Raw genomic sequence first — 22,330 nt, 5'->3', positions numbered from 1 at the left:
ACCCTTCAATAGTGTCATTCACACATCCCTTTATGGAATTGAGAGGGGAGTGGGGGTGCAGGTTTTTGGGGGGGACCAAGTGACTAAGACACATCTTTAATTGAAATAATACCTGTTGCCAGCCAAATTCATAGTTTAAAAATGATGTCTAGACATGTATTTGAAAATAGGAATGCCTTTCAAATAGTTTAAGAATAATGTGTATAGCCTACTAAAACATTTGTGTATTTGTGTGTGTGTGTGAGAGAGAGAGAGAGAGAGAGAGAGAGAGAGAGAGAGATAGAGAGATAGAGAGAGAGAGAGAGAGAGATTCTCAATCATCTTGTACGTAAATATTGTTGCGTACGCTACCCACGATGCAGTGCGCTTATACATAGCCATCTTGTCAAGAATGAAGGAGGTAGGCGCTGTTTAGAATTTCTGTTCCCTCAAGTGTGAAATAGAGACGACTTATTCTTGGATATATATTACAGTTACCTTTGAAACTAGTGTTAGTATTGAATAATCTCAAGTACGTCAGTAGAGTGGGAAGAGAGGACTTGTTCCGCATGATGTCTTACATACTTGTCCCAACGTAGAGGAGTGTTGCAGCTAGCTTGCTAGCTAGTTGGATAGCTTGATGAGGGGAGGGGTACGGGCCCGCCTCAGACTAAAGTAGCTCTTGCAGCTGGGGAGCACTATCTGCGACAGCGGCCATCTGACAACTACGGAGCCGGGACATTACTTTACTGGGCAGGCCAGTCAGGATTTATCAACGCTTTGGAACAATTTCTGAAACGCTACTTGGCAAACGCCGCATTGCTGGACTTGAAAGGGTTGGTCTTCAATGTTATGAACTCGTAAAATGCAACAGGAGACGAGAGGAAGAAGGATGACGCACACTCATCTTGATAATAGTTAGAAAAACTGAAATCGATGCAAATCCGCTGTTTCAGATCGCTATTTGTCAGCGGATAGTAGCTCACTCGCTTTTAACGCAGGACATTTAGACGGGAGTTGTACGTATAAGCTCTCAAAATGTCTAAAATGCCGGCTAAGAAGAAGAGCTGTTTTCAGATCACAAGTGTGACACAGGCTCAAGTGGCAGCCAGCAGTGCCACCGACGACACGGAGAGCCTGGACGAACCAGATGAATCACGGACTGAAGACGTGTCGTCGGAAATATTCGACGTGTCCCGGGCCGATTACGAGCCGGTATGTGACAGGAGTTCGTCTGAGGAAACCTTAAACAATGTTGATCCAGAGGCACCTGGTTTTATGGCACTGCAGCATATACCTCAAGTTGTGCAACTATCTGCTATGCCATGCGCCCCTAACGGGGGTTTTCGAAAGGTAGGAGTGGCACGTTCAACTCACGGTGGCCAGCAAGCTCTGGAAACGGGCGCGTCAACCAGCCTGCCCCTTATCACTCAGTCCGGGGTCGTCCAACAGCCTGCCCCAGCAGCCAGTGGGGGGGCTACCAACGTGTCAGTGAGCACGTCCCAGCCAATAGTGACTAGTTCAACCCCTACTTCTACAACTTCCACAGCGAGTTGCAGTTCACGTTTCAGGGTCATTAAACTTGATCATGGTACTGGAGAGCCTTTCAGAAGGGGCAGATGGACATGCATGGAGTTCTACGAGAAAGACTCAGAGGGCTCTGTTGTTAGCAGGACTGTGGATAGCATTAGGCATGCAAATGCATTGGACCCCAGTGCCGACAGGGACAGTGGACTGGGGTTGACGGGTGGTTCGGTGGTTGCCCCTTCTACTCTCTCAGGTCACGGCCTAGACTCAGTAGCAGATGCTGCACTTACTGCCCCCCACGTGCACCCAGTGGAGACACTGCAACAGCAGCAACTCCACCACCAAAGCTATGGTGTGGGGCAACAGGCTGTGACCGGAACAACCATGCAGAATGCTTTCTCCAATAACAAGACCATGACTGGTCCAACTCAGCAGCCAGTGGCTCAACCAGCTGCCCCTCAGAATCTCCTTCCTGTGGGGCACAATGGTCTGCCTCAAGGTGGTATCCATATACAGAAATCCCCTAGCATGCCCCCTGCAGCCCAGGCACAGCCGCTTAGCTACCCACCCCAGCAGCAGCAGCAGCACATTATACAGCAGCTTCCCCTGGGACACCACCACCTGCCCAACCAGTCCTCAGGTGTGCCCCAGAACCAGGCTGATTACTACCAACAGCACCAGCCTGTCATGCAGGCAGTGGCCTCCACTGGCCAGACCCTACCTGTGACCAGCCTCTGCGTGGGACAGCCTGTGGGCCAGGGCCCATCACAGGTCATGACTGCTGCCGCTGGTGGGGCTCTTATGCTGGGGCATGTAGGAGAGATGGCCGGAGTAGTGGGTGGCTCTTTACCTGTCAGCCAGCCAGCTCCAGGCCTACTGCAGCAGACGGCTGGAGGGATGGGAGGTGTTGGGGTCTCAATGCTGGGAGGGGGTCTGCAGCAGCAGCCTGTGGGTCAGTACGCCCCCTCAGGGCAGCAGCCTCAGCTCCACAGCCTACACTCTGCACCCTCTTCCGGAGTTCAAAATGTGCCTGCCGTAGCAGTGAGCACCGGCATCGCCAGTGTGCCCACCACCGTGCCAGCTGCAATGCCCAGTGCCTCCAGCGCAGCCCATGCCATGCCAAACCTGAACCCCCCCTCCTTGTTGCCAGTGCAACAGGCTCAGATGCCCCGTAATGGTGGGGCACCTGGGAGCCTGGGGGGGGTGCAGGGCCTCTCAACTGCTGGATTTGGACAGGTGGAGGAGAGTATGAGGAAGGCCACGGAGGGCCTAGCCAGCCAGCCTCCAGTCTTCTCTGGGAAAGACCTGATGAAGCCTTTCATCCCTGAGAGCCTGCAGCTGGCCAGTCCATCTGTGAACAGCCTGTTTGGAATACCCATACCTATCGACGGGGATGAGGACAGGTAATAAGCCTCCTCCACCTTCACATAGGCCCAAGTTCAAGGAGTAGGTAGAGAATGATCTGTCCAGAAACATGAGCTAGGTAGTGTTACAATTAGGCCACATACATTCATACGGCAAAGGCCTAGACCTATTTGTTAGCTATTAATGAAAGAATGTAAGGTAAATATCCAAAGTTATATGGAGCCGCCTAAAGCTAAATCATATGTTGTGTCTCTTTAAATGATATAGTTGGCAGATTCTTGTGTTGGGGAAAAAACGTTGAAGCTGTGGAGTAGGTGTATAGCACAGGGCCATGTGTGTGTTGACTAGAGGGAGGGTCTGTGAACTCCAATGGAATACTGTTAAATGTGGCCAGTGAGCTGTTAGACGGACAGGAGAAGGAAGAGCAGAGCTTACATTTCTTTCTTTTCCCCTGTCACAATGAAGTTTCGTTATCAGTGTTTTGTTTCTGGTAGTGTGGTTGGACAGACAGAAACAGCTTTCCCCTCCTCACTATACATGGAGGGGAAGCAACAGAGTGGAGGGGAATGAGGGAGCAGGGGGCACACAGGAAGGAAATATAATGTTTGGAGTTTCTCATTAGGGCTTGAAAAAATGCTGGAGTGTAGCCCACTTGAGGAAAACACCCATGACTATCCCATCTTAAAAACAACGGGGTTAGAGAGCATGTACATCAGACAAAGCCTACTGTATGCATGTGTTTGTGTATCGTAGAACAGGCATGTATTACACAGCTACCTAGTTTCCAGTTGTTGTAGTTGACGCTCTCAATCTCATGTTTGGTAAATGCATCCATCCTCCAGTTTCTCTCTAGCTGTAGCTAACACACCTCAGTTTCTAAGCTTGGCTTTGATAACAACTTAAAACATAGATTAGAACCAAGCCAACTCTACTGTATGTTGACCAGAGTCTAAACATTCCTTAGGTCTTAGTCTTCTCTTGGCAACTTCAAGCTTGACCTTTTTGAAATAGGATATTCTGCCCCAGAAAAGGCTGTCTAGAACATTTGTCTTGCCACATTTCATGTTGTCATAATTTCCATTCATGTAGGTCTCTTTGGAAAGAGTTTATTGGTGATTTCAGAGGATGGGCCAATTGCTGCATGTTTCTGTTAGTGAGACTATTGGTGGTGGTTGTTGCTGTTTTGTCTGCAAAATGGCTTGATGACCAGATTGCCATTGGCTTGCTTAAGGGCCCTGTAGGCCTACTTTACAGTTAAAAGGAAGGCATATATTTTCAGTGAATCTTAATGCAAATCAATTTCATCTGCTGTCATGCAGATTTGGTTGAGAGGTGTCATTTGCTTTCTTTTCAAATGCTCGACTTTCAGTTCCTGAGTTGCGCGCTCGCTCTTTAGGGTTGGCAAGTGCGAGAGGAAATGGTAAAGCGCCTAAAATCTCGTGGTGGTTTCCATTTACAGACTGATTTATAGACCAAAATATAAACCAGCCTATGCAGAACATGCCTTTTGCATTTGTTCACTTAGCTTACCTAGTTTGGCCTTTTGTTGATGAACCCAACTTGCCAAGACTTTACTTAAAAGTTTTAGTGTGTTGATATGCATAATTTCAATATTTTGTATCACTAAACTGATCATACAGATGGCGTGGTCCCCGGCGAAGGGAGAGGGTCTTCTCTTTTTAGTTGCTGTGAGTGAAGGAGCCACTTGTCTGTGGCCTGTGTGAAGACCCTCTCCCCAGCTGATGGGAGCGGGAGTCTCTTGTGATAGCATAGGCCCTATCGGATAGTGAACAGTGGTCTTTCCACCGTACCCCCATTCTACAGATAAGGCCCTGTCAGTGGGGCGTGTCACTCAGTCACACAGCGCTTGTTGTCATGTAACATGTTGTTGTTCCTCTTCCATGTTGGGGCCTATAACCTACCAGTCGTCTTCTTTTTTCTTTTTTTTCACGAAACTTTGTAAGTCCTTCGTCAGAAAGAGAAGTGTGTATGTGAATCACTGGTGTATCGAGACCGACCTGTGGTGTATCTATCTGTACATTCTGTACCACCTCTGTGCCTTTGTGCCAGCAGGGGAACATCCTCTGCTGTGTCTAGAGCCAGGGGCCCCTGACTGATAGACAGGCAAGGCAAGGCGAGGCAGTTGTTTACGTAAGATAAAGTGTTGAATGACATTCCTGTTCAGCAGTGACTGAGGTATTCCCAGAACTCTGGAGCCACATAGTGAAACCAGTAGAGCCCCAGAGGAGAGAGCAGAACAGGCATGTGAGCAATGCTCCCTCTCACCCCTGGGATCATCTTGGCTATGGTATCCAACTAGCCTTTGGCCTTGGCCTACGTCTCACAAATGTTGTCACATGCTTTCAAAGATATCAATGAGATATTGAAGTTTCTGGTTCATGCTGTTGCAGTGAATGCAAACTGTTGTTACAGTAAATACGTTATATATATATATATAATTATTATTTTAAATAAGACACAGCTCATGCTTTCCCAAAGCTTCTTACAATGTATTTAACCAGTGTTGCTTCATATGGCCCCCCACCAGTTATTCCTGCAAGTAATTATTGTCTCGTCTTCTCTCTCAGCCATAGATGAAGATTGATGATTAAGTCATTCTCCCTCCGTTTATCTACTCTCCAAGATTTGGAGACATTTAATGTTTGCCAGATGGTCAAAATAACTGGGTCGTGGATCATTTTCAGGTTTATTCAAGTTGCAGTGCTTGTCTTTATATGTTTCAGTAACAGATATTTTAGGAAAAGGAATAGAAGTATGGTGGTTTTATTGTCAACTTGGATAATGCACTGGCTATTTGCACATATACAAATCTTTCTGTGTGGCAAATACTGTATTCATTATAACCTGGTGGTTGGAATGAGTTTCCTTGAGTGAAATACTGTGCAACCTGACTCCTCTGCAGCAGGCCAGATAGAGCGGGGGTTCTAGTTCTAGAAGAAGTGAAGCAGTGACTGACTGTGAAATGAGCCTGTGGGTGGGTGGACAAGGGGGTGTGTCTGGAGGAGGGGTTGGTTAAGTCGGAGGTGTGTGTGTGTGTGTGTGTGTGTGTGTGTGTGTGTGTGTGTGTGTGTGTGTGTGTGTGTGTGTGTGTGAAAAGTTACACAAAGTTGAATGCATATGATTTGTATGTGTGTCCATGTCCACGTCCGCCTGTGCAACGAGTGGCGCTTTGCCTCTGACCCCAGGGTGTCCTGCTGTATCCTGTTTTGCTGGTTAGAGACATGAAGAGGGGCAGGCTTGAGTGATCACTATGTCCTCACATCATGGCTGCGACCTCTGCCATTTGTTTACATTAAGACATTACACCCAGACCCATACCCTTAATTTCCTTAACATTCAACAGGGGGGCCCTGTTCAGTCTCTAAACGGGTGAGCAGAATTACCAGTAATCTTGTGCTGCTTTGAACTCTTTAACTGCTTGTCGTCTTATCCTAACCCCACTAGCCTTCAATGCTATTTTAAAAAAGGGTGCATTGTTCTTTGTAGACTGACTCTGCCATTCTTCTTGTCTTCACATTCTTCCTCAAGTCATCATCACCTCTGCCCCAGGTACAGAGGCCCTCCATTGTTTGGAGAGAATGGCATGTCAGCCATTCAGGCCTGTGGCAGCCCAGCTACTAATGACTATTTAACCAGTACATTTTTGGGATGTACCTTACATCACGTCAGGGTTTTAGCATAACTTTCTGTCTTGTGATGCATTGCGTTTCTGTCTTGTGATGCATGGTATTTAGGTGACTGAGGTGAGTTAAAGGTTCATGTATTTTAGTGTAGCCTAGGTGATTGATGCTTCTCTTAAGGAACCTTTTTTCGTGTGCCCTACTTTCTCAATTTGTTACATCTGAAACTGTAGGCAGTAGACTATGTAGACTATATATTGTAGGTTAACACAATATGGCAGAAAATCCATCTCATAGTTTTGGTTCTCACCTAACCAGAAACAGGATATTATGCCTCATTTTCCCACAGTCTCCATAGTCTTAGTTTGATCCCTGCCTCCTTAAAGGGGCCTAGGTAACATTCCCCAAGATTGGCCATATTTTAAAATTCATAGAGAAGTGTTCGGGCCTCCTCTCTCCCTCCATAGATGAAGCTTTGCCTTAGGGTGCTCCCACAGGGCGCTGGAATCTAAATAGTCCTGACCTACTTCTGATCTGTATCTGATGGATGGGGCAGATGACAGAAGGCCTTATGAACACCAAAAGAGCTCCCCACGTCCTTCTCTTCTCCCCTCACCCTTCTCTTCTCCCCTCACCCTTCTCTTCTCTCCTCACCCTTCTCTTCCCCCCTCACCCTTCTCTTCCCCCCTCACCCTTCTCTTCTCCCCTCACCCTTCTCTTCCCCCCTCACCCTTCTCTTTTCCCCTCACCCTTCTCTTTTCCCCTCACCCTTCTCTTCCCCCCTCACCCTTCTCTTCTCCCCTCTCCTCACCCTTCTCTTCCCCCCTCACCCTTCTCTTCTCCCCTCACTCTTCTCTTCTCTTCTCTCCTCACCCTTCTCTTCCCCCCTCACCCTTCTCTTCTCCCCTCACTCTTCTCTTCTCTTCTCCCCTCACCCTTCTCTTCTCCCCTTCTCTTCTCTTCTCCCCTCACTCTTCTCTTCTCTTCTCCCCTCACCCTTCTCTTCCCCCCTCACCCTTCTCTTCTCCCCTCACTCTTCTCTTCTCTTCTCTCCTCACCCTTCTCTTCCCCCCTCACCCTTCTCTTCTCCCCTCACTCTTCTCTTCTCTTCTCCCCTCACCCTTCTCTTCTCCCCTTCTCTTCTCTTCTCCCCTCACCCTTCTCTTCTCTTCTCCCCTCACCCTTCTCTTCTCCCCTCACCCTTCTCTTCTCCCCTCACTCTTCTCTTCTCTTCTCCCCTCACCCTTCTCTTCTCCCCTCACTCTTCTCTTCTCCCCTCACTCTTCTCTTCTCTTCTCCCCTCACCCTTCTCTTCTCCCCTCACCCTTCTCTTCTCTTCTCCCCTCACTCTTCTCTTCTCCCCTCACTCTTCTCTTCTCCCCTCACTCTTCTCTTCCCCCCTCACCCTTCTCTTCTCCCCTCACCCTTCTCTTCTCTTCTCCCCTCACCCTTCTCTTCTCCCCTCACCCTTCTCTTCTCCCCTCACCCTTCTCTTCTCTTCTCCCCTCACCCTTCTCTTCTCCCCTCACCCTTCTCTTCTCCCCTCACCCTTCCCTCACAAAGCCTCTATAGCTTCTCACATGCTCCATGAGTTAGCAAGTTTGCTAACACTCTGCAATCAAACACAGGCTACAGGCCCAGCCAGTGCTCTGGTGATGGTGTGCACTGACTGTGCAGGAAGGGTGAACAAAGCCAATGTTTGACCAGGTAAAATGTTCACCTCAACAAGAAAGAATGGGGGGGGGGGGGGGGGGGAAGAAACCAAGGGCACTGGGGTTTGACGAATGAAGAGTTCCATTATCTTTTCTGTGGATATGGCTGCTATTGGTACACCTCAATCAAGATATATAGCCCTAGTCACTTAATTTTCACGTATGTTGACTCATAGGTTAAGGTCTATGTTGCACCCTAAGGGCTGTGTGTGAGATGCAGGGAGAGAGGGAGAGAGACACATACCCTGGGTCTTAGAGGGATGCAGGGTTTGCTGGTGTTATCTCAACTTCTCCACATATTGATAACTTATAATTTTCGTTACAAAGAGGCCCTTTCAGAGTTGGATATTTACTACTTGAAAACAGGGGAGGATGACTCTTCTGACCTCATTGATGATGAAGTTCCAATGTCATATGAGCCCACAAGACCTCCTTCCCCCTCTGTGCTTGCCTCAGAAGGATGTTTGGTCCTCATCTGTATGTATAGTGCGTGCGTACACACACTAAGTTGGGGTGGGGGGGGGGGGGGGGGTTGTGAAGGGAAACAGAGCGGGAAGGAGGAGCTCCATAAAAGTGTTTGGTCATGAGGTAATGTGACAAAGGGAGTTTGTGCCAGAGATTTCTAGGAAAAGAGCCTTGGCTCGGAGTTAAGATATTCACACACATGCTGTAAATCAACCCCTTGCTCCCCCGTGGTGTGTGTGTCTTTGTGTGTGTGTGTGTGTGTGTGTGTGTGTGTGTGTGTGTGTGTGTGTGTGTGTGTGTGTATTAGCTTTAATGGACTTGAGCGGGGGGGGGGCATTTCCCTTCCCCCTCATACGCCCCTCGCTGTAGAACACAGTGTGCTGTACTTGGGCCTCTCAGGCCCCATAGTCAGGGGCATAGGAGGTAATGTTAACCATCTGAGCTTGCCTATCAACACAGTGGTTGGCAAAAGACAACCTTTCCTACTCAGGCAGACCTCAACACTTACTTTCCAGCTTTTTGGCTGTGTGGCTTTTGAACAGTTACGAGTCCAGGGTTAGATAAGTATGCATAGTGTTGATTCTTGTTCTGGGCACTCAGAAAGCTTTGTTTGAATATGTGTAAATTGTGTGTTGTTTGCTACCTTGAACTTGTGACAACCAATGCACTGAAACACCCTCAGGCATATCCTTTAACTTGACTAGGGTACCACCTAATTCTTTTGATCAGGATGTTACTCAAATACTCACCAGGCCTGCTCTCTCGCTTTCTGTCTTTCTTTCCTCTCTGATTCATCTCTCTTTCTCTCCCTCTCCCGCTCCCCTGTTTTCTCTGCCTTTGGTTGGCACAGGAACCCCTCCATGGCTTTCTACCAGGCCTTCCAGTCTGGCAGCAGGCTGCGGGACTCTAAGGCCCACAGTGATAGGTACTGTACTGGCCTGGACTGGATTGAATGTGACAGGCCTTTGTGTGTGTGTGTGTGTGTGTGTATGTGTGTGCGCGCATGCGTGCGTGCCTGCGCTTGCGTTTGTGTTGCACTGCACATTAGCTGTACTTGTTACCGCTGTGGATGTGCATGGATGGAAACAGACCATGGCAGCAGGGATGTGTTGGCCAGCAGAACCTCTCACACTTAGCCTAGCTAATAGCCAGTAGCCTCTTCCGAAGTTACACCAATGCCTACACATAAACAAACAGACTTGTTCCATGGCCTGCCCCTCATCTGACTCTCACTGGTCTTACTTGACCATGTGCTATAAACAGAAAAACACTTTTAGTCATATTTGAAAAAATCAAATGACTAAATAGATCATGTCCGTAATGTACCCTACACATCATCCTAGCTTCATACTTTGTCCTACCTACTTACATACCTTTACTTGCATACCTTTACACCCCCATATCTGGTTTCATATGGAGAGAGAGAGAGTGCCCCAGAAGGGAAATTAAACTGTTAAAGAAATGTTCAAGCTGACACCACCACCATCACTGACTGAGGAACTGCACACAGGCAGTAATTTCATACCCAGTCACCTCCCCTGGCTGTGTGAACATTACACTGTGTGCCTGCCTGAGCCCATTATTGACTTGTTAGTGCTTTCCTAACTGAGACGCTAATTGCAGTAACATCATGTACCTCTTCAGAGAAAGGGGCTACATGACAATTTCAGTTGTTGTGTGGAAACCTCTGATTACTGAGCACCTTGAGTGTTCTGTTTTATGTGAAATTTCCATCAACCCCACAGGATGATGTACTAAGGGCGGAGGGATGCCAGCGTACATCTTTCTCTGAACCCCCTGCTTCTCTTCCTGCTTCACTTCCTGTTTTAGAGGTGCTGTGGTGTTGCATGGGCACACACTTCCGTAAGCTACTAAGTGACTTTCCATGCTAGCCAGTAGCACCAGATGAGCGGGGCTTTTTGGAGAGTAGTCTATAGATCTCAGTGGTGCCCCTTATGCCCTGAGCCAGTACATTACTTAACTGATTATCCAGCTATGGATGGAATCTGCTTGTAGTCACCTAAGGATGATTGTGAAATGTTATTCATGAGCACTCCCAAGCTCCAAAAATGTATTTGTCCTATTTATTGTGAAAGGTGAACTCTACAGAGGAGTTGCGCCAAAGAGGGACAATAAGAGCCTGACGGCGTTCTGTTTAATCTCGGCCAAACCCTAAACCCGGTGGGACCTGACTAACTAAGGTGGTTTTACACTATTTACCTTTACCTAGGTAGAGCCTGAGTGGTTGCTTTACTGCATACTCTTCCTGCTACAAGTCTGTGGCTTAAACAACAAGTCCTGGGCTTGGACAAGAAAGTGGCTATAACAAGATTACGTGTGGACTTGGGTAAACTTGGGCTCCAAAACACTCACACAATGTTGTGCTGCCTCATGTTGTGACCCCAACCAACTCTTCCTAGCACTGTTGTGCTTGGATCTACGCCAGGACTTTTTAGTCTTTCAAATAATTTTGTCTTTGGTTTGGACTGTTATTCCCACTTAGTCCCTAGCATATTTGCAGCTGGAGTGAGTGAGTGGTACCCAACCCTTCAGGATGTCTTAACAACATTACTCCGTACTGCTCTACTTTGTTTATGATTCCAGGAAGTACAACCAGCTGATTTTGTTGCTGCTGTTGATCATCCAAGTCATCTGAAGAGAAGCTTTGAAGACATCTGTGGCTGTTCCATGCCAACCGTAAACAGCCAAGCAAGCATCACAAACATATTGTTGTTTTTGTTACCCATAGATACTGTATTGGTGATACTTTTTGATGCTACTATTATGTGTAGGTTATGAAGAGGTTGTGAGACGATAAAAGCAGCCAATGATTATGCCAATGGAGGCATTTTATTGTTCATATTTCTTTTGTAGATGCATTTCCCCCACCAGAATAGTTACTATTCAAGGACAAGATACAGTATTAAAGAACGCTCATTTCAGTGGCCCCTGTCCATACAGATCTATGATCAGCTGGTTTGTGGTAGATCTTTTGACCAGTGTTGAATACCACCATGGACAGTGACTGATCTATGTTCAGCATCTCCCAATCCTCTATTCTAAGTAGCACAGGCTCCTCCATTCAATGCTCCTATTGGCAAGAAGAGACAGAGGTGTCAGAGACTCTCCTCATGGTCACACCTGCAGTGTTAATTCACTTCTGCAACCATGGTATAGTTAGACCCAACCATCCTCCTTGAAATGTGGTTTGAGGGTCCCACTCCCTGCCAACATCCATCACTGGCTGACTTCACCCAAGCCCATCATGAGCAAATTCTGAAGAACTACCCTACTGTGCTCTATTCTATTTTCTCCTATACACCAGGCCTGTGTCCTCCCTTGTTTGTCTTTCCGAGCCATATTTAATTAAAATGAATAAACACACTCCCCATAGTCTGTTCCAGAGTCTCTCCACATTCCCCATAGTCTGAAACGTCTTATGCAGTGAACATACACTAGCAATTTGACTTGTGCTTTTAAAGAGTGATATGTCAGGTTCGACCCCTTAAAACTCAAAGCAGGCAGGAAACCTATAGGAGGGCCTGTGTGTGCCTGCCCTGACCTAATGAAACACACATTTGGGTCGTGGAGGGTGACGTTTTGGTCTCCCCACTTTTTCCACATTTTTTTCTTGCTTATGTAACCACTCAAGTCGTGGGGGGGGTCCTAAAAGTGTGTATGTGAGCATGTTTTAGGACATTTTTTTGGAGTGTGTCTGCATCAAGTGACATGTTTGTGTCTCATACTTATCCTTTGTACATCGTTCACGTATGTCAAAAAGATCAATGCGAAAGATTTGCTGTGCAAACGATGTCACTGGGCTGCAGAGGTATGAGGACATTACATCCCAGGAGGAGCCTTTTGTTGATGATAATCTAACCGGGGGCTTCCGCCGCGTGTGTGTGTGTGTGTGTGTGTGTGAGAGAGAGGTTGATTAATGCTGATTATGATTGTATGTATTATCAATGAATGATTATGATGACCATTCTAAAAATAGCATCAAAAGAAAATATTTGACCTCATCATGCTATTTGGCTTTCCTGACATGACACATTATTACATCTATTTCTGATGCTCAATCCTACAAAGGCCTACAGACCTATGATATTTTTCATCTGAAAAAAATATCATATTTGGATAGGCCTAGATTTGTTATTTCTATTCTAATTAATGGTTTGAATAGTCCTGATAGAAAAACGCTTTCATGATCTCGGTTGTCAAATGTTAGGTGATAGTTGTTGACGCATTAGATTTGACTACTTCCTGTTTTTGATCGGATGAGTCATGCGTTCTTAAATAAATTCCATTGACCCTGGTCATAAACCATCGCATGAACCATCAATACGTTTGTATTTACGATTCCATCCGATTTGATTGTGATGATAACATAACTGGAGATGGAAAAACGTCCCGAACGCATCAAAGCGAAGGCGCGAGGTATGTAGCTTCACCCCGTCAAGGCTACTTGTCAGTCCATCGGACTTCTTCATATGCGGCTCATGTTTCATTTTTCTAAATGTAGTACAACCACAGCTCTTCTAAATTCTCTGGTACAACAGCTCCTACATCGGCTCAACCCCTCTAGTATAATTCTTTTCCACCGCTGCCCATGAAGGAGTACCTCTCCCCCAACCATGCGGTGCACATTGTCCTACACACAACCTTGCTGTCCGGGGTACCCTCGTAGCTTTTCGGGGTCGCTAGTCTCGTACAGAGAGCGTCGCAGGTAACCGCATATTCCTCTAGAACTTTTGTGTCACTCGTTTAAAGATACATATAAGGTGTTTGAAGCGCTGTTGGTGTGTCTTGCAGCGCATGTTTAGGCTATATGCCTTTGGATGTTTTGTTGTAAAATAAGTCTGATATTTCAATTAGTTATTGTATAGTAGTTCTAGTTCCATAGTTTGTCTTGATTGATTTAAATGTGTCTTCTACTTAAAATGACAAACACGTTATCGTCTTTATACATTAGGCATGGAGAGCAGTCATCAGATTGATAAGATGTGATTTCATCCACTTTCCGTTACTCTTACATTTAACCTAGTGTGATGGTACAAGTATTGAAGAAAGGCTTTCTCACGTGGGCCGTGACCTACATCCAGTCATTGCACTACGAAGGATGGCAAGGGTCAACAGTATAGTAGTATACGTATAGCGTTGCGCTGTTATCAAGCATAGGTATTTCTGATAACCTATTTCAGACTGTTCTACTGATTCAGTCTTTTTAATAACTTTTTAATAACAGTTACCAATATTATTTGAACGATGTTTTGTTTTGGCAATGGATACAACCTTTTACTAGACAGGAGCATCCTGCCCATAGTATCTCTCAGATAAAAGTATCTGAACTCAAAGTTAGGCCATGTCCTCTTATTCTTAATTATATACGTTCTTTATTCTAACATTCTCTTTCTTATTTCAGTGCCTCTGGAGCCAGTGTTGTTGCCATTGATAATAAAATAGAACAGGCGATGGTAAGTACTTCATTCAAGATTCATATTTTGCTCAACTGAATGTGAAAAGAAAATGTCTAAGTACATTTACAACATTTAGCAGACGCCTTTATCCAAAGCGACTTACAACAAATACATTTGTTTAAGTAAGTGAATCATCTATCCACCAGTCTTGTTTAAATGGAAGTACAGTACTGTATTGTCAAGGAATTAATTTCATATATCATAAGATTGTGTGGGCAACCCATGTCCTCAAAGGCCTCTGGTTTAGGATTCTCCTCTGTGCTTAACTTAAAGATTACAGTAATTAAACTAACTTGCTGTCTAGAGAGTCCATCACTTAGTTTCTGCTATGGAAATAATAAGGATAAAAAACAAGGAGACATTGTGGCCTGACTTACTTTATTGCTACCTAAGGGACCATTTTGTTTGCAGTACCATGTGCATGTTGGAAGACATTACAAACAGGGCCTTTTGTGCACAGATGATGTTCATGCATAGGCAGTTGTCTGTTCTCCCTGTTAACACCAAAGTTGCCTAATTGCTTGCGTCCTGTTTTTCTCTCGCCTGCCCAGGACCTGGTGAAAAGCCATCTGATGTATGCGGTTCGTGAGGAGGTGGAGGTCTTAAAGGAGCAGATCAAGGAGCTATTTGAGAGGAACTCTATGCTGGAGAGGGAGAACGCTGTGTTGAAATCCTTGGCCAACAGCGACCAGCTGTCACAGCTCTCTGTGCAGCCGGCTGCCTCAAACTCCTGCAGCACTCCTCCCCAGCAAATGGTCAGCCAGCCTCAGCCACAGTCCCAACTACCAGCGCTGGCTCTACCACAGGCCCAGCCTCAGCCTCAAGTTCAGCCCCAGGCCCAATCTCAGCCTCAACTCCAACCCCAGGCCCAGCATCTCCAGCCTCAGCCTCAGATTGACCCCAGCCAGCCCCCGCAGCAACCGCCGCCCAACGTCACCTCCGCTTGAAGTACATCCTCCCTCTCTCCGCTACTGAGAGGGAGAGAAGAAAAACCAGAGCATCCTCAAATTATTACATTTAGTATATGAAAGAGAGAAAAAAAATCTTGTCTTATCCTCCACCAGCTTGATCACAACCAAGAGCAGTGCGTGTGTGCGTGCGTGTGTGCGTGCGTGTGTGCGTGTTATTGGCCTTCCCAGTGTTAATGCAATCATCAAGCGAGGGAGTAAGAGAGAATAAGAGGGAGGGAGAGCGGGCTTTTCTCATGGGGTGCCATGCTGGAGCCTGGACTGGTTGAGTGCTTGGTCAGAACCTGTGGACCAGATGCCCCCCTGTGGGCGAGGCTTGGACCGGCCCGGCCCGGCCCAACCCAACATGGAGGAGGGTGCAGCACACCGAAGGGACGAATGAGAGCGTCAGAGAGATATTTTTTTAAAGAGATATTCCAGTCTGGGAAAAGGGGTTTATTTTTAGCCTTGCTGTTTCATGTTGTAAGTAAGAAGTGGGAGAGTCTATTTTCGGAGCCACCGCTGCCATTACTTCCACCTGAGTCCAATTCATGCATCAGTCTAAGTTCTATTGTTATGATTATTTATTACAGGGCTGCTATTTTCATAAAGGAACAATGTCACGGGAACCTGTTTTAGAACGACGAGAGCCTTTCTTCCTCTTTTCTTTACAGTGTTTAAAATAATAGGCCGTACACCCAATGGGCAGTGTATTACATCACCTAGTTAAATATGTAGGCAATAATAAAGAAACTCTGACAAGTCTAACACTAAACAGCAATTTTACTTTGCAACTATTTGTTCACAACAGTCAATATCCAATTGAATGTACATTTTGTATAGAGTGTAAAGTATTACGAGCATAGCAAGTTTGTAAAGGTGAACACCAATTCTTGTGACATGAAATCTTAACATGAATTTGCAGTAGGCTGTTTTGATGAGGACAATTTCAATTATATTGCAAGTTTCTTTGTCTAAAAATTTTAAGTTTATTGCCATACTCCCCCCTCCCTACCCTCATACTCCCCCCCCTCCCTACCCTCATGTCTTGTGCATATGTCTTTTTTTGGGGTGGGAGGGAAAAAAGCTGTGAAATCGTTCAACCTACTTTGTAACCAAAGATGCAAAGCTGTGTAATTAGATTATTATTTTGTAATGCACACTCTCTGTTTTTTTGTTACTTTCTTCACAACAACATATTTTTGTTGCTGTTTAGCATGTTCTGCATGATCTGTAATCTTCAAACCACTTTCTTACCTCATATTTTTATTCAGCACTCTTATTGTAAGATAGTAGTCTGTGAACAATGTAAATGGGGAAAAGGACATGGAGCAAAGAGGCAGAGTTGGTGTAGAGAAAAAAAACTAGTGTTATGGACACTAGCTACAGAAAATGAAGTGAGCCATGTTTTGTTCATTTTAATGGTGTTTGAATTTCATATGCCAATAGTTTTGTTACATTGCAAATTTTAATGTATTTAAATAAATGCAATATTCAGATTCCAAATGCTGTCAAAATTGAGTGTTTTTTATAAACCATTTCAACACATTCTACATACAGCCTCCCACCTGTCTTGTGTTTATAGCTTTTCTAAGAACTGAGATTGGTCACAGTAGGCCTGCTGTACATTTAAATTACTCTGTGTGCCAATTTGATGACAGACAGGTCTCTCTTGTAAGAGGATTTATACCAAGACTAACCTGGATGAATAAAGGTTCAATGAGAATAAATGAACTGATTTATTAAATCTTTATAGTGTATCATGACTATGTTTGGAGGTATACAATGATTGTTTCTTGGATTTCATGTTACTAATGATTGAGAGCAGTGGTGATTTCAGATTAGGCTACCTGTGTTTGAGTTGTTTGGCCACTAGATGACAGTGTTGGCTATAATTTACTTTTTTTGAAAGGGGAGTGTCAGGAGAAGCTGCCAGGACAGGCATATTCTGAGTTCATCCCGTTTTCCCTCACATTAATTGATGGGGCCGGAATAAATTAAATCAGAATTCAGTACAAATTATTTGAATATTCATAAGCAGTTATTTCTGTCCCAAACTGAGGAAAAAACACAAATGTGGCACATTTATTTATTTGAAACAGTTAAAAAACAAACAACTTTCAAAAATATTGGTTCAATCAAAAAACAAGAAGCAAAAAAATAACTTACACCATTCTAAACAGCTAAATTATACCCTTTTGTATTGGCAAATCACAACTCCCTAAGAAAAAATATTCTTCAGATGGCTTTCCTGACAACTCCAGCGGCCCAACTCCTTATAGGAAAAAACATTGTCCTGAGGAGTTCCAGAACACAATACAAACCGAGTACAATGTGAACAATGATAATCGAAGTATAAAATAAACGTTTTTCCATCTTTGATAACAATTACACCCAGGAGCTCTCATCTTTGAGGAGTAGTGCACTTTGTTTTTATACTTCTCCCACTTGTGGAAAGTCATTCAGAGGATCAGCTTATTTTTGAGGACCGTGGTCTTTTTAGGCCGTCCATCTTATCAGACAAGTGGGGAGGGGGGGGGGGGGGGGGGGGCAGTGTGCAGGTCTGAGTGGAACACAAAGGGTTTTGAGGATCCCTCTTCTTTTGCTCTCGTCATTAGCTAACCAACAGTGACAAATCTGCTGCCTTTGCTGGTCTGCGCAGTGGCTGTGCGCTGATCTTTCAGGATGCGGAATCGCTCATTCAAAGTCATCGCCGTCTGCTGTGACAACAGTTGGGAGAGAAAGCTTGTCAGAACAATTTCATTCCCTTACCAGCAAGTCGGCACTTAGATTTTGAGCAACTAGGACGACAGACAATTTAATTCATTGTACATTATGTACAGAAGAGAATCAAGAGCAGGTGAATAACCAGTTCAGTGTCATGTGCACTTGTATTTGTTTCTCACCGGTTTCGCAACGCTGTTGATGTCAAACTGAAGTGGTACTCCTTTGGGTGGTTTCTTCTCCTCCTCCACTACCTCCATCTTTACCGGGGGAGGAGTGGACGGTGGCGGATGGAGGGCCCATGCACTGGGAGGCCTGGGTGAACAGAGGACAGAACATTAGTTAGCTATGACATGATACTCGATCAGCAACTCAGATACTCAGTCCTAATAGTGTTCTGTGTGGCTGTCTGTTCAATTGCTACTCACTCAGGCTGCGTTCTGGCTGTGGGGTTGTCAATGGAAACAGTTAGGATCCCACTGCTATTTGTTGACGTGCGCCACCTGGTGGTTACAAGAGAATAAATGGATTTCATGTTAGTAAACAAATGTGAGGCACACACAGACTCACAGCAACGCAAGCGTCTAAATGAATGCATAAACAGCGCCCAACAAACATGAATTTACAACAAACTTTGACCGACACCTACAGTACATTTACATTTGACAAGGTATCTTTGACGGTCGGTCAATACAAGACATTTGTAACTTTGAGAAAAAAATGTATTAAGCAGCAAGGACCAAATCAGACATTTTTCAGAATTGATACTTTGATCAGTCGGAAAAAGGTTTTCTTTATTAGGTTTGTATTTGAAGTTCATTCTTTTCCATACACTTCAATGTTATCACTCTCACTTCCACCCAGAGTCTTTGTGCACATCGCATTAGTTTACTAACATGACACCCATCTATAGGGAACAACCATAGCCTTTATGTAGAGTAGCCTTCCTACACCCTATTAATACCATTTAAATGCATTCAACTTGCAATATACAGTGCCTTCATATTCTGGTTCCTTAGCGTAACATTTATGAAATCGTTATGTGGCGGAAAAAAGCACCAAATTTGGTACAAATGTTCTTTGGGATGTATAAATCCATAAAAAAAATTCAGACTCATTGGGACAAAACCCAAGATGGCCGCCAGCACAGCACATGCATACATTCAAGAAGGTGATGTCACACTTTAATTTTGGTTCATTAAGCAATTGCTTGTTATTTGTTTTTAGTGTACCAATATTCAATAGTATACCATTACTTATCACAGGTGGCCTACCCAATGTGGAATAAATCAAAGTCCAGAAATGGACTTGTAAACCACTCAGACATTGCTGAATGAATTACCTTACACAAGGTATTTAAAAAGGCGGATAAATGTGACAAATGTGGTACAAATGTTCTTTGGGATGTACAAATCAATTTTAGAAGGGGTACCAAATATTCTCATTAAGTCTTTTTTTTCAGTAACATCTCAATTTAGTGCTGGAACCAATAGTAGGCTCTTCTGTATACAACATGATGAAGTAGATTAGAAGTAAGTGCAGAAGAGTGGGAGCTGTTCAAGTAAAGGTGCATATTACAAGTAACATGAATAGGTCTCAAGCAGGTTAAATTGCAGGAGACGATCTACCTACATTCCCACTGACACTTCACACAAAAAACAATACCTGCAAAGCGGTTAAAGACACATGAACAGACAAATGTCTGTCACACAGAAAAGGAAGATGTGTTCTTTAACAAAATGGTACGGGTGTACTGTATTATACAGAGGAATACTGTCTTGTCAGGAGGGTAAGGCCCAGGCCACACTAGTCTGTCAGAAAACAGACAAAAACGTATTAAGTCACCATCTGATTTGATCTGTGGAATTCGGGTCTTGTAATTCAACAATGCTTCCTCTTTTCTAATTGGCTAAATGGACTGTCAAAAGTTACACGCCTCAGAACATTTGTCCATAAAAAAAAGAAAAGAAAAAAAAAGAAAACGACAATGGACACGTACCCGTGACCGACCCGTGACCTCTGTTATCTGTCAGCGGATGACTCCCTTAGAGAAACCATTGGCTCAATCCGTAGCAGAAACGGACTAGTGCGGCCAGGGCTTAACAGTAAAAGTCTGGGTTTGAGAGCGACTGCATTGTAGTCAGGCTGCGGAGTGCAGCAGATTGCTATTTCTTAATGTTGCAATGTGATCTGGTGTACTGGGCAGCCTGACTGCAATGTAGTCGATCTCAAACACAATTAAACTCTTTGCACCGAAGTGGAATACTCACTGGCGAGTTCTGACTGGAGAAGGGGGCGGAGCTGGCTTCTGTACTTCGGCATGTACCTGAAGAGTGTAGAAGCAGGAGGAATTTAACAATGAGACACCTCACATACAGGACTTCTAATGGGAAATATGTCAATGACTTCAAATGTGTGTAATACTTGAGGTTCTTTTAATGTAAGTTGGCCAGATCCTTAATGCTTTGGCTGTATGTATTCAAGTATCTAATACATTTATTCAGTCTTTAAATGCATTGACACTGCTGTAAACAAAAAGTTAGAGAGACTTTATGGCAAACGGAGCTTACCTTGAGCCCCCTGCGGGAAAGGAAAGTGGCCTGACGGGCTTCTCTCTGGATCTGATGGGCTGGCGGTAAGGGCCTACATGGGGAAGACAGGTTTAGTGAGACAGGAATGGAGGTATACAGGACCTCATGAGGACCCTAGTGTGTGAAAAGCCAACATAGTGCATTGGGACATGTTCATCGCATCATATGAAAGTTCTTAAAATGGCAAGATAATGTGTGGTGAGGATGTACAGTTCATTATCGTACAAGAGAATGTGTTCTCAATAAGCTAACCTGGTCAAATAAAGGTACCAAATGAGGTCCTATCCGATCCCTTACCGTCTCCGCAACTGAGTGGGTCTGTGTGTTGTTGTATTGGGGCCTCTCTGCATGTTAGTCTGTCTGTAGGGCCTCCTCTGGCTTTCAGTCTGTCTGTATTGGGTTTCATTGCATTGGATGAAGGGCCGTGACTGGACGAAGGGCTGCATCTTCTGGAATTGCTAATAAGGATGAGGGGGGTGTTTGGAAAATATTTAATCTGGCCCGCAACCACATTCATGATACTGACAGAGACGGAATCAAGGTGTGTCCTTAGTACCTGATTAACAGTGGGTCTGTTGAGTGGACTGATGCCTTTTTGTAATGTGGCTGTTTTACGAGCTGCCAATCCAGTGATGACCCCTTGACCCCGATGCCAACCAACTGGAGGAGGGATTCTTCTGCCTCGACCCCCCAACCTTACCCCGCCTCTAGTCACACCACCTCCTAGAAATGGTGACAACATATTTTGATCCACACAAATCTGCTGCATGGCAGATCTCGTTGACTGACATTATCAATATTGAGTCAAGAATGCTTCTATCCCTGGTAGGCTACGCCATATGTTTATAGGACGTTATTATACAGTTCGTGCTTGCAGAGTTATGAACACCAACACCACTGTATGTATACCTCTCTGAATTGGGCCTCCAGCCCTCGATGCAATTCCTTTTCCCTGGGCAGAACGACCATTCAGTAGCGGCCTGATGTTCCCTATACCCTGCCTCCTTGTCTGTTGCTCTTTCTTGTTTAAACGAATGATATCGTCTGCGAAAGTGAGAGGAACAAAACATTGTAACTAGTTGAGTGTCACTGAAATCTTTGTCAAAGCAAATGCAAGGGATACAATCCCATGGTCATGATCATGAATATAATATATTTGCACGCCGAAATGGACTTATGGAGTGCATGTCAGATAAATACAAGCAACTGTTACGTCCAGTTGTCAGCATTCAGCTATAACATTAGCGTGTGAACGCAAGGTAGCTAGCTAGTAGCTAGCTTGCCTAACCAAGCTTTCTGGCAACCCAACATCAACAGTGTGGTGAGAGTCAGTGTGTCGCCGCGAGGCCCTTACCTAAAGACATGTCGACCTTATCAGGTCCCCCTGAGTTACTTCCCCGTCCAGACGAAAACCCAATGTTGCTCATGCTTTGAATCTTTAAACTCCGGAAAATTATATTTCAGGATAAACTGACAAAATGCACTTTCACTTCAATAAAAGTCGTTCGCAAACTAGATTGCTGGTGGTGCCTGAGATTCAACAGCTACAAACCCCCTCCGTAAACGTCGTAACGCACGCGCACTTGGACAGGGATTTGCATTGTGGGATATGTGGTTTTGGAATCATATGGTGTCACAAAACAAAAAAGCTACACGTGCAGTTGAGTGGGGTTTAGCTAGGCTGTTGTTTATTTGGTATCGGAAATCTACGTTCTTTACTTCAAGGGACTTTGCATGCTGTATCGTAGGTAAACATAATACGTTCGTTATTCAGCAGTACATTCATTAGCACACAATAGCCGAAGTCGACGGCTACAGACATTTCTGTACGCAGTGGAAGCTAGAGACTCACCTGCACGAGCAGCTCGTATAGACCTGGGCTGGGTCCCTGCAGCCGTGCAA

General features: G+C 44.9%; 2 protein-coding genes across 3 annotated transcripts; one reads left to right on the top strand and one right to left on the bottom strand.

Moving 5' to 3' along the window:
• Window positions 1–395: 395 nt before the first annotated feature.
• Window positions 396–16,706, top strand: LOC310806362 (TSC22 domain family protein 2-like). The gene is made up of 3 exons (XM_083672418.1): window positions 396–2,909; window positions 14,112–14,163; window positions 14,718–16,706. Exons 1-3 carry the CDS (start codon window positions 1,018–1,020, stop codon window positions 15,111–15,113), a joined length of 2,340 nt encoding a protein of 779 aa, XP_083528544.1. The 5' UTR covers window positions 396–1,017; the 3' UTR covers window positions 15,114–16,706.
• Window positions 16,707–17,194: 488 nt separating this feature from the next.
• LOC310806697 (UAP56-interacting factor-like) lies at window positions 17,195–21,987 on the bottom strand. 2 transcript variants are annotated; one of them, XM_083672893.1, is made up of 9 exons: window positions 21,783–21,987; window positions 21,338–21,472; window positions 20,985–21,151; window positions 20,726–20,886; window positions 20,408–20,480; window positions 20,108–20,163; window positions 18,266–18,340; window positions 18,020–18,152; window positions 17,195–17,833 (listed from the first exon to the last, which is right to left on the bottom strand). In XM_083672893.1, exons 1-9 carry the CDS (start codon window positions 21,853–21,855, stop codon window positions 17,732–17,734), a joined length of 975 nt encoding a protein of 324 aa, XP_083529019.1. In that variant the 5' UTR covers window positions 21,856–21,987; the 3' UTR covers window positions 17,195–17,731. The 2 variants fall into 2 exon arrangements, with proteins under 2 accessions (XP_083529019.1, XP_083529020.1); XM_083672894.1 differs by having other exon boundaries at window positions 17,195–17,830.
• Window positions 21,988–22,330: the final 343 nt, after the last annotated feature.

The sequence above is a fragment of the Argentina silus genome (assembly GCF_951799395.1).
Source record: "Argentina silus genome assembly, chromosome: 1".
In the NCBI taxonomy this organism is placed as follows: Eukaryota; Metazoa; Chordata; class Actinopteri; order Argentiniformes; family Argentinidae; genus Argentina; species Argentina silus.
This window is presented reverse-complemented; position numbering and strand designations above follow the sequence as displayed.

What these genes read in the sequence shown, in the direction of transcription:
- LOC310806697 (XM_083672893.1), bottom strand. Translation starts at nt 21,855, where the DNA reads ATGAGCAACATTGGGTTTTCGTCTGGACGGGGAAGTAACTCAGGGGGA. An exon ending in TTTCCCGCAGGGGGCTCAAG is followed by an intron (nt 20,164 to 20,407) that starts GTAAGCTCCGTT and finishes TACACTCTTCAG; the next exon opens with GTACATGCCGAAGTACAGAA. An exon ending in ACAGCCAGAACGCAGCCTGA is followed by an intron (nt 18,153 to 18,265) that starts GTGAGTAGCAAT and finishes CTGTTCACCCAG; the next exon opens with GCCTCCCAGTGCATGGGCCC.
- LOC310806362 (XM_083672418.1), top strand. Translation starts at nt 1,018, where the DNA reads ATGTCTAAAATGCCGGCTAAGAAGAAGAGCTGTTTTCAGATCACAAGT. An exon ending in ATCGACGGGGATGAGGACAG is followed by an intron (nt 2,910 to 14,111) that starts GTAATAAGCCTC and finishes TTCTTATTTCAG; the next exon opens with TGCCTCTGGAGCCAGTGTTG. An exon ending in ATAAAATAGAACAGGCGATG is followed by an intron (nt 14,164 to 14,717) that starts GTAAGTACTTCA and finishes TCGCCTGCCCAG; the next exon opens with GACCTGGTGAAAAGCCATCT.